Source organism: Poecilia reticulata, chromosome 3 (assembly GCF_904066995.2).
Source record: "Poecilia reticulata chromosome 3, P_reticulata-male-v2, whole genome shotgun sequence".
Taxonomy (NCBI): Eukaryota; Metazoa; Chordata; class Actinopteri; order Cyprinodontiformes; family Poeciliidae; genus Poecilia; species Poecilia reticulata.
The window spans coordinates 2219109-2231374 of NC_088832.1; the positions used below are offsets into that span (position 1 = coordinate 2219109).

Consider the following 12266-nt stretch of genomic DNA (forward strand, 5'->3'; position numbering starts at 1 on the left):
TTTCAGTCACATTACCTTTAAAGATAGAAAATGACACTGTGAAGCTCTGTAATAATCTTATCTACAGGATTCACATAGGAAGGGGATTATTATCCAGCAACACATTCCAAGTTTGGCACAGACCAATAGCATCGTGTTATTGCAGTACAAACACTTAATATGGATGTAATATATATTTCAGTGTCTCTGTGGACAAGCACAACTTTATGTTCTCTAAAGGTATTTTGACTCCCTTCTATAAGGTCCGAGTCAGACAGGCTGTGCTGCCTCTGGCAGATGAAAATATTGAAAACTTGTGACTAACAGCTCGGAGCACACATCATGGGATTATTCTAATTAAATGTGTTGCTGCACTCCCGATATAAAATTAAAATAAAGATTTCTCTGGTGATGCAGTCATCCAGCCCGACTGTTGGTGCACCAACACATCACCTTTGTCACACTACCTACAGGCTCTGGTTATTTTTAGTGAGCGCCGAAAGATATGTATTATACATGGATTTCACTAAGTAGCATCGCAATTTCTTCTGCTCTTAGTCTAAAGAAAATCTATTGGAAGATATCAATTAGAAAATGATCAAAATATTAATTTATTTACATTCAAATGATTACATTTTTAAAAAATATATGTATAAAATCATAGCAATGTTGATTTATTTCACTAATTTAATCCCAAAATTCACTCTATATAGATTTTGTAGATATAGATACATAGAGTGATAATATATTTGTTTAGCATGTATTTATACTAATTTGGATTAATATGGTTCACAGCTAATGAAAACCCCAGATTATTACTACTACACCGACTCCATGACACATTCAATCAACGCAGTAATTTATGCCAGTTTATCTTATTCTAATTTATCAAGATGCACCTGTACACTAAAGGCTTCCCACAAAGTCTCCAGAAGTAGAATGACTATAAGAAACACATTTTCTTTTGAGGTGAAGTGAATGACATGAATTTTTTATGATAATCAGCAGGAAATCACATCTGGCACACTGTGATGCAGACGTTAAATTTAAAGTTAGAGGAAAAGCTTTTGAGTGTCTTTATTTTGGAGAAGAGACACTTTTTTCTAAATTTTCAATCTAAATTCATGCAATCAAACAGAAAAAGTCAAACATTAGAAAAGCATGGATCTCCTGCAGCTCTTTCAGTTTGTCCAACTGTATATTACATAAGAAAAAAACCGGATTTAATGTATAAATACGATTATTTTTCCCTGTAGAAATTCTCCCCCAATATTATTGATTGGGGTGACGACTAAAAACTGATAATTCAGAGACTTAAAAACAAAAACAAAAAAATCTAAGAAAGAGATCAACAGAAGGACTGACCCAGAATTGAAGAATTGTGTATTAACTGTTTAAAAGAAACAAATACATTGGATGAAAGCTGACTACGGCTATAAAGAGAAGAGTTGCAAAAGAATTCTGGCTGGTCTTCATTCACATAAGGTAGAGAGTTTATAGATAGATTTTCAGTGATCAGCACCCAAAGGAACTTTGACTGTTCCAGTTGTCACTGCAGTGCTGCTGATAAAGAGAAAAAGCTCTGCCACTTTTCCAGAAGATATTTTTCTGTTTTCCATCCAAAAGATGCTTCAGCTCATCCTTGTCAGCGACTGCTTGCCTTAAATCTCATGACTGCTAAATTACATTGTTCTTGAAGTTCCCAAGACGCAGCTGCTGAGGGTTATCAGAGCGAGAAGAAACAGGCTCAGCACATGACCCCACGCTGAGCTGAGGGCGCCGTGTTAAAAAGCTGCAGTCTCTCTGAGGAAGGTGCAGTCTGCTCTATCAAGCTGCTGTCAGCTGTGGCTTAGTCCAGAGGTTTGAGTCTAAGTGTTACAATGAGCCCTGAATACGCATTGGAGTGTTGAATCAACACCCTGTATGTTTGAGACTCTTATTTTGAAGTAACAAAGGAAGCAGTCCTTAAATTGCCTGCTTATTTTGACTTAATAAGGACCAAAAAATGTCTATGACACCATTTTGTTTAAGCAGAATATAGTGACAGACAAGATGCTTCATAGCTTTCTATTGATGCTAAGCTAAAGGACTTTGTGTTTCTTTCCAAAGAGTCTGGACTGCATTTGATCTTCTTGAGTAAAATATCTAACATATTTAAACTTGGACTAGATAATTGTAAACTGGGATGCTTTAACACACGGTTTGGTGTTTATAGAACTTTTATTGTACTGTATTTATAAAAAATAAAAAAATCTCCACCAGAATAAGCCATACCAGACGTAAACAAAGAAAAAAAAGAAAGAAGTTTGTGTCAGTGGAGCTGGTCTCAACCCAGACCTGTCACTCTTGGTCTGACAGACTTCCCTACATAAGCTGTCGTACATTGTCCACAAACAGTCGCCGTTGTTGTTAGTTGTGCTTTTTTAAAATATATTAGATTGTATTGCATTTGTGAGCTTATCGATTAAACGTTGCTGAACAAACTACAACTGATCCAGAGTCGGCTCCATCCATGATGACTTCTGTACGCAACACGCTGCTGTGTGACGTCAACGTTCTCCTTCTGCGCAAGCAGGTCACTTTGGAGTCGTATCCAGTTCACTCAGATGTCTGCATGATACTGCATTGTTCTGTAGAATGACCATGCGAAATAAATAAACAAATATATTGGAATTTAGCATCAAGACCTTCTGTATGAGCGCAGCCACTCTTTCCTCCATGTGTTCTTCATGCTCTTGTTGGGCGCTATGGGAGTAGTTTTGGCTGCTATGTTTTAAGTCATTGGATGTAGTGCCAGTGAAAGGTTTTCATCACAATTACGGGTTACTTTACTTGTAATTTGCTGCGCTGAATAGTTGAAAGAACTAAAAGTGTTTAGGGATCCTTTAAAGAAGAAAACCGCCTCGTAGGCCGTTACCAGACTGAGATCCAGAAGTGACAAGTTGAAGATATGAGAGAAAAAGAAGCAGACATTAGACTCCAGGGACGTCCGTCAGCTGCACACGGCTTTTAAAGAAACCTTAGCTGTGAGATATAATTGACTTTAGTGATGGAGAATATTTTCAAGCCCCCAAAAAAAAATCATTAGAGAACACATTTCCAATCCTTCAGAGTTTCTTCATGCAGCTTACATTCAAATGTTATATTAAATTGATTCTTTCACGGTGGCTGATTCAACCTCACATATTATTGTGATTTTCTTAGCTCTATAGCATGTTTTATAGTGCTCCCTTCCAAGTAAGCGGGCGTCAGACAAAAGCAGCAGAGTTAAAAGAGGATTTTTCTCTTCCTAAAGTGAGGGAAAAGCGAAGCAGTCTGGCAGTGTGGCTTGTGTAAATGTGTTTGATTATGCATTTCTAGCACTGGCCTCACATTCACGCCTACATATTCTATTCTGCCTCTATATCACCGGATGTCAAAGCACACACACACACACACGCACACACGCGCGCACACACACACACGCATTCACGTTCACATGTAGAGTCCTTTTTTCTTTCCATTCCACCTACCTTCGTCCCCATCATTGGCACTAACTGTGAGAATAGCAAAGCCCACGTCAGCGTCCTCATCCACATCAACTTCATAAGACGCCTGTGCAAACACAGGCTTGTTATCGTTCACGTCGCTGATGAAAACGCGAACATATGCTGTATCTGAAAATTTAAAAAACATAGAGAGAGAGAGGAGGAGAAAGGCAATTAAAACCAGAGGTTGCTCCTATTCTGTCAACGTTAACATGAACATCTGTTTTTTTTGTTTTTGTTTTTTCCCTCTTGGTGCAGCGTTTTAGTCGCTTCGATGGAGAGTATCAACAAACCCGAACGCATACAGGAAATCTGGAGATACTTCTACAAACACGTAAATCCTTTCAGCTATTATTTTATAGCACTTTTTTACTATTTTTAACAAAATGTCTTTGTTGATTTTGACAGTTTTGCTGCAAAATTCAACATCCAACCTAAGGGGAAGTGAGCTTCACAGGGAACCTGATCAGACGGGGATCAGGGCGACGCTCTGCGCCAACCAAGACACTACATACGCTTCCTTTGATATCTGTATCAAGAAGTGCAAAAATTGCAAGGCTTTTGAGACTTAGATTAATTATTTACCCCAGGGCGGTGGAGTTGGTACACAGTTCATGGTAAACCCCCCCACCCAAAACAACAGTGAATGGATGTAGCCTTAGAGCTGCACACACCGCCAGAGCTCTGCACATGTTCAGAGAGGTGGGCAGCAAAGGAAGATGAATGCAGGAAGTGACCAAGTGGATTTCAAAGTCATAGCTCCTCTGTGTTTTCACACACAGCACCTAACTCCATCCTACAGTCTCGCTCTTCGGCAGAACTTCCTGCCAGCAAAAACCGTCTTATCAGGGTTGTTTCTGTGAAAACATGACAACTCACTGTTGTCTCTTGTCTATGTTTGTGCACTTAGATCTGCAAAGCAAACACAGAGCATTCAAGTGCCTTCCTTTCCTGCATTTGTTCTAAACCTAAAGTGAGAGACAGGCCAAGATCAGTTCAGGGATTTTGAAAGGAAATGTCAGGATTTTTAACTCTGGGACTACAGTTTGATTAAGTGGCATGTATGGATGATTACAGGCAGTAGGTCATTTCCTGTTATTCAAGACGAAGAAAGATTAATTTCATTAAAATTGTCATTTTGTTTCCTATATTATATTGTATATGTATGCTGAAATAAAGAAAACCCTATGGTGCGCAGGACTAGATGGGGGGGAATGATGGGATTTCTGTGAAACCATAGCTGCATTTCCATTTTAAATATTCGCAAAACTATTGATATTCTGCCTATCTTTAAAAAAAGACTCACTTTTGCAACTGTGGTGTTTTCATTAAATAAGAAATGCAACTAAAATCACCTGTGAATGTATGTTTTCATGCAATAAGACATTTAAAATCATGGCGGAGACGGATGTAAACACTTCAGCAATATATTCATAATTCAGTCATGTCACAATCAGCCATCAGCGTCTCACTCAGGCGTAGAAGCAGAAAGGCTCTTATACTTGGGAGCGGCTACGTATATTAGTGACATTTAGGGGAAACTGTAGTCTTTGATTTGAAGAACTTTGGATTCAACACATTTGAACAACAAACTCAACTTTTGATGAACAGTGCTGCTGTCAGAGCTCTGGTGGAGTCAGCCGTGATAGGAGGCCAGTTCCTACAGCTGCTGTTATGTACAAACTGGAGCGATGTGAAAAAAGTGTTTCCATTGCAGTTTTGTAAAATACACAAATCTCAATTATGGCTGAAAAACCACGTCATCCTAACGCAAAAAACGTTTATCAAACATAGTTAGTTTTTTTTTATTTTTTTTATTCCACTTTGCTCAATTTTATGGTTAATGAAAACCTGGTCCCGAAGCGGCTGCTTCAGGACCAGGTGCATTAAATCTGACAGGACGTCTTTAAATGTCCTTTCAATACTCCAAGTGATCAGATAATCACTAGCCCAATAAATCAGAAAGTAGGTCAAACCATCAGTTTCAATTACAGTTCTAACATCTTGCATGCCGAGACGAGTGAACGGAGCATCGTCAAACTGAATTTAATCTGATCACTCTCCATAGCAACCTCAAATCAATCCAAACTACCAAAATAAAAAGAAACAAACCAGCAATGTTTGTGAAAACTAGGAATCCTCAGTCTCCAAACTTTTGGTTAAAACTGTTGAGTCCAACATTGTCCTGGCCTCACACAGCTGTGTGGCTGTTCCATTCCCTCATCCAGCAAGCTGATCAACAGCTGTTGCAACTGGCAGTTGAGATCTGGCAGACTCAACACAGACAGAGTCGGAGTTGACATTTGAGATAATTTAAAACGTGTCTGACTGTCAAGAGAAGAAAGACCCAGCGAACCACTGAAGGACCTCACGCATGGTCCCCATACGTCTGTACCAGCACGCTGGAGGGTAAGGCATGCAAATGTAGAACATAATTAGCTGCTACTGACAAAGAAGGGAAGAAGTAGTAGGAGGAGGATGGTTTGTTTTTGTTTTTTTTAGACAATTTGCAGCTGGCTCCACCAGAGCTCTCACAGCATCACAGTTCATAAAGCTGTGTGTCATTCCAACATGTTGAATCCATGACTCTTCTGTAAAATCATCGAATACAATTTCCCCCAACGCAGCAAACGTAGCCTCTCCCAAGAAGGCAGGGCTTGTTGCGCCACTAAGATGCCCACATCTCCTCTGATTGGCTGATAGATAATGAGTACTAGCACCATGACTGAATTATGAATATATATCTAGTAACAGTTTTCATCAGTCGCTGCCATGTTCTTTAATGAATCATGACAGGAACAAGGTCAATGCTGCAAATGATGGACAACTGCAGGATACAAACACTCCGCCTCATACAAATGCTCAGAAGGAAACATGTAATAAACCCACTAAGTCATGGTAAAGCCCTGGATATGACCCAATGCTGCCTGTGGCACTACCGGTCAGAATGACACCAGTTTTTCTCTGCGGTGTCTGTTCTAACCATGCTAACCATCTGAATCATCTACACCAATGGTCTGCAGGTACAGCGCTGATAAAAAGTATTCAGTTATTTTTCTTCATTTACGTTTTTTGTTCTACTGCTTTTGTTGATTTTACAAATCAATCATGGTTGCAATATTTTGTCTTTTTTTTAACAAAAGAAATTACAAAAAACACCTCCAGTGTGAACTGATTTCTACAAAGAAGTAATTAAATGAACATTTTTAACATAAAACAAGAGATAACAGAAATCTTCACCCCCTTCAAACCAACATTTAGGTGAAGCACTGTTGGCTGCAATCAGGGTAAATCTGTGTCTCTATCTATATGGACTCTCTTTCTTCCTCTTTTCTTTCATACAAAACCATTCAAGCTCTGTCATATACCATGGGCACCTGGGGACGTGGCTCAGAGTTAGGCATAATTATGCTTCAAAAAATGAGCAGAAGTCAAAACAATGTATTAATATGGATAGAAATTCAAACGTACAACCTTCATTTCTTTCACTGTCATTCATTCCTTTTCTGGTTCATTCTACATTCAAAACAAACCAAGAACAACATCAAATTACTGCCAGTGTCTCTGTAGTTCCTGCACTTCTTAATATTTAACATCTGTTTACACTGTTACAAATGCCAAACCTGAAGTGATATTAATAATCAATGGTGATTCATAAAAAATACAAACCTCTTTTTGAAAAGAAACGGATGCACTGCTTCTACAAGAATGCAATACAAGAATAATTTGCTCAATCATTTCAACCTTGTATTTAACCGAGAATGATCGAGAGACAAAAAAAATATGAATATTCATTCTGACAGTGCTTGTAATATTACAGCTGACATAATAATTCTGCTCTTCAGAAACAAAGTAGTATTTTAAAAACTCCATAAAACCCTTTTTAACTTCAGTAACACGTTTCTGCCAACCAGTCCCAGCAGCCTGATTAGTATCAGACAAACATACAGAGTCTTAGATATTTGCATATCGGAGCATAAGTGTACAATAATGTCAGACTTTATGAACTGGCTAACTATAGCCCTGCAGAATCATTAAGGTCGTGGAGCGATTTTGACTTTGGCAGCTGACTGTTCCACAGAGAGAAGTAGCAACATTATGCTGTAAAAACAGATTAAATCTTTGGATTAAATAAGGAGCTAACTTTTTTATGTGCCCACAACCTGCCACGTTGAGGAGAGGAGGGAAACATACATTCATTGCCTTGCCATGGATTTTCACATGGATTTAGATCTGGACATTGACTGGGTCAATGCAACACATAAATATGCTTTGATCTAAAGCATTTCACTGTATATTTAAGGTGCAACTCAGAAATTCATCTCTGTTCTAGTCACAGATCTTTGCAGCTTCTAACAGGTTTTAATCCAACACAGCATGTGCTCTTTGTGTCCTAAGTCACCTGAAAGACTTGTGGAAAACTGGAAGTAGGCTTTTTTCTTCCCAGTCTTCCTTCTAAATGTGTTAACTGGCCTCACTAACAGCAGGGACCAGTCGCTGTGATCCCGAACAGCCGTGTCTTAGTAGGTTTCTCACAGTTTCTAATGCAGTGATGCCTGATCACTTTGGAGATTACAATCAAGGAAGGTTTTGCCTTTTGGTTTTCCAACATTTTTTTGTAACTTTTTATACAATTCATTTATCTATTTTTGGTGAGATATTAGATGATTTTTTTTAATCTACAGATCTTCACTGGACTTTTGATCCTCCTATTATTGATCTCTTTAAGATTTCTGCTGCCACCAGGTAAAAAATGATGATTTAAAAAAAAAAAAAAAAAAAAACACAACTTAGTTTAACATTTGATGCATTCGTGCTGAAAATTGACAGTAAAATGCAGTCCTTAAGTTAAGTCATCCACATTCTGCTTTGATTAACGCCCTTCAAAGTCTTTGGTGTTTTTTGGAGAAGGATTATGGACTGTGGTCTGTTTTGAGGATTTTTTTTCCTACCATCACCTTTTCTTATCCATCCTTCTGTCTCAACAGCTGTTCTGTTTCTTCATCATCTCGCTATGCTTCTTGTCTACGTATGCATTTCATCTGGCAGCAAATGAGAGAGAGAGGGATAGGGAAGAGGGGGGATCGGGCTGACACGCTGAAAGAGGGAGATACCCTTTGGTTTTGAGTAAAGAGATCGAGACGGAGCAGATGTGGGAAAAATAAACATCAACACTGCCTTCGATCGCGATTTGGAGGCTTAGATGAAGTCTGTAGAGCAGCTGTCTGCTGCACCGAGTTCTTTGTGTTGCTCTGTTTTTCAAAAGAAAAAGCAATCGCCAAGATCTTGTTTCCTGTTATGAAAGGATTTTGAATTTGATGTAATAACATTTTATTTGCCATAGCTTCCACAGCATACTCATAAACAGCAAGAAGAAGCTTTTCTATTTATTCATTAAGGTCTGTATGTCAACTTAACATGAAGCTTTAGACAGAAAGACCTATACAGTTTGGAACAGCATTCGTCGGTATGGCAATTCATTTTACCTTCCTACAATTCATTTTGTCTGTGCTTTTATTAGTGGATAATGCTTGACCACTGTAGAAATATCCTTAGAGTAGTATTCATACCTTAAAAATATGCCAAAAAAGACAAGACACTGAACATTTGAGTATTGAAAAATATGGAACTGTGATCTGAAAATGATTAGGAACCATGCATACATCCTGTATTTTTACAAATAAAGTCTGCTTTTAAGTAAAAGTCACTGGATGGATGTGGTGCTATTTAATATAAAAGTAAGGTGGAGGTTTTAAAATAGTAGTACTGTGTGTTGTACATAACATGTTCTCTTGTATTAAGATTTTAATATTATTGCCTCAAATAAATAAAAATTCAACTGAAATAACTGGTCAAATTTTTTATCATTCCTGAAATCAGTTCTGGCTAAACCTTACTGAATAAAAAAAGCATGTGCCAATTTAGATGAGTGTAGACATTCGATTTTGGTGTCACTGTCTTCGATTGTAGGAGAACAGAAAATGTAGTAACGGTGTCAATCGGCTGCCTTAGCACCAGATTAAAACTACGTCCCTCCATACGAGTCACTAATCATAACCTGGACCAAATATAGGCAGAGAGAAGCCGTTTAATGAATGTGATCTCATGGGGAGGTGTTAACATTTTAGAGGAAAGGTTATAACCTCTCAGTGAAGAGAGTTAGAGGGAGGGCTGTAGCACCTTCAACAACATCCCAGGCCACAATGTGGACACCGCTGGTTTACAGTTTACATCTGTTGTTTCTTTAGGATTTCAAATTTTTATTGGACAGTTAATTGAATAGAAACATCCTGCTTTGTCACAGTGGGACTTAAGTGATTATAATATTCCTATTTTCTTTTCCACTAAACATCTGAAAGTGTAGCTGAAGTGAGCCCAGAGAAACTAACGTCTTTTCCTTCTGTAATATCATTCAGCTAGACGTAGAAACATCTTGGGTAGCTGCAGCTCCTAACAGATCCCCTGTCACAGCGAAAAAGATTGAGTACCCAGAAGAAATACAGAAATACAGTCAGAATATTTTCAAAAAAACAAATCTGATATTTTGCTCTCCATGTCATTTTGTTCTTGCAATAGCAGTTTTCATATTCTCACTGTAATTCTCCACTGTCAATCATTATGACCATATCTGTGAGCAAGCCGCGGACAAAAGATCATGTACAACCAGTCCTGTGCACAACTATCTGCTCTGCCAGACACATGGCAATGACACAAGGATAAGATCACACTAAACCTGTACTTCTGACAGAGAGGAGGGAACGCTGCAGGTGTGTTTTTGATGAGGGAATAACATTATAACATGATGCAGCGCTCAAAAGAGTAAATTGTACATAATACTGCTCCTACAAAGACGAGCTGTAAAAGTGTCACTCTAAGTTACCAGAGTTGGGTTGGCCATGCTTTCCTGGTCGCGAAGACTCCCAACCATCCACAGACTGAACCTCCAACAGGTACGAGCTTTTGGTCTCTCTATCAAACACAGCCTGAGAGTAGATGAAGCCCAGCTCCGAGTCGATGCGGAAATACTTGTGATCCCCACTGCGGTCCTCCAGCAGCGAGTAGGAAATCTGAGAAGAAAGGTGGGAAAGCAAACCTCGGGTCTAAAACAAGCAACAGGCATTTTTATGTATTTATTGTCAAAGATTGTACACTAAAGTGATCAGTTAATATGTGAATTTTTTTTTTACCTTGCCATTAAGGCCCAGGTCCAGATCATTGGCTGATACCTGGAAAATCAAAGTTCCTGATTCTGCTCCTTCAGTGACTGAAGCCTCGTAGATGGAGGAAGTGAAGAATGGAACGTTGTCATTAACATCTGAAGATGGAAAAAGACAATTTCCCTTCAAGTCAGAAGCACTTGATAGAAAATGCTTCTAGATCAAACCTCTTAGAAGTGCATTCTTCCCTATAATGACTGACACTGGGCCACAGATACATTAAATGTTAAATCAGTACACAAAAACTAGAGAAATGCAATTAACTAAAGTTTTACAGCTTGTCTCTAATAAACCTTGTTTCTTAGTGACATAATTCCAGAATATAAAGTGGCTATTAGCAGCTTTTGTCTTTAACTGATAGAAGTCAGAACATCACGTTAAACCTCTCTACTGAAGACCAATAAGAGATGCAAAACAAGAGAAAAGATTTTCAGAAAAGTAAAAATCCAATTTTAACAAAGCAGATTAATGTCCAAAAGCATTACAGATTGTACTCAAAAAGTGCCACACATTAAATCTGCTGCTGCCTCATGAGCCTCTTTTCCTCCCATGTCTTCTGAGCAAATGTCTTAATCTATGAATAAAAAATTGGGTCTTAAATCCATTACAGACCTCCCCCTCCTCCTCAGAATAACTGCCTCTGGAGAAGTCAAAGAGCTTTCTTATTAAGACAGATACGGACAACGGGGAGGGCTAAAAGAGAAATGGAAGTTAGAAGAGGGACAGTAGGGGAAGAGAGGGTCTGTGAGAATTAATTATTTCTCACTGGATTAAGCACAAATGTGACTGAACAGTGTGTGTGTGTGCGTGGGTGTGTGTGTGTGTGTGTGTGATTGTGTGTGCGTGTGTGTGTGGGTGTGTGTGTGTGTGTGTGTGATTGTGTGTGAGTGCAAGCTTTATAGGAACTGGATGCAGGGGCACCTATATGAGAAAGGTCAGGATTTCAAAACTTCACGTCAACAAAGTTAATTCAGACGTAAAAGACATAACCAAACAATAAAGATAGGCATAAATGGTACAGTGAACATGGTGTCAGTATTTACATGGGCAACAGAGACTGTGCATTGTGATCAAACGTGTTCTGAAAGGATTCTGAAGTTAAGTTCTGATCCGGTGTTCTATTGTTTGAGCTGCAACCCGTCTGTCATTTTGACTTCCACCAAGAATGGAGTCTGTGGTTTCCAATATTAATAAAGACTTGGCTAAGCTCCACACATCACTTTGGGGGACTTGTTTACTTTTCCCCAACAAACTCACAGTAGCCGAGTTTCCATTACAAACTTTGTCAATATTCACTGATGTCAGAAAAGGAACACAATTTCACAATTGCGGTGTTTCCATTAAATAAAAAACTCAAGAAAATCACAGGTGAATAAATTTGTTCACATGAACAAAACCATTAAAAAACATCATCGTCCTCGTCTTCTTAGTAGTTTGCACCAGTGACAACATCCAGTTGGTGATCATGTGCAAGAAAGTGTCTCCATCGAAATTTTGCGAAATAAACCAATTTCAATACACTTCATCTCAGCGTAAAAACATT

At 38.6% G+C, this 12266-nt stretch overlaps 1 protein-coding gene across 1 annotated transcript in view; it reads right to left on the reverse strand.

The window, feature by feature from the left end:
* LOC103462246 (neural-cadherin) overlaps positions 1 to 12266 on the reverse strand; it is a 353789-nt gene that overhangs the window by 156307 nt on the left and 185216 nt on the right. The window contains exons 14-16 of the mRNA XM_008404906.3: positions 10694 to 10821; positions 10387 to 10573; positions 3492 to 3635 (exon numbers count right to left, since the gene is read on the reverse strand). Of these exons, the coding sequence (XP_008403128.2) occupies positions 3492 to 3635; positions 10387 to 10573; positions 10694 to 10821 (459 nt within the window). The remainder of the gene's footprint in view (positions 1 to 3491; positions 3636 to 10386; positions 10574 to 10693; positions 10822 to 12266) is intronic.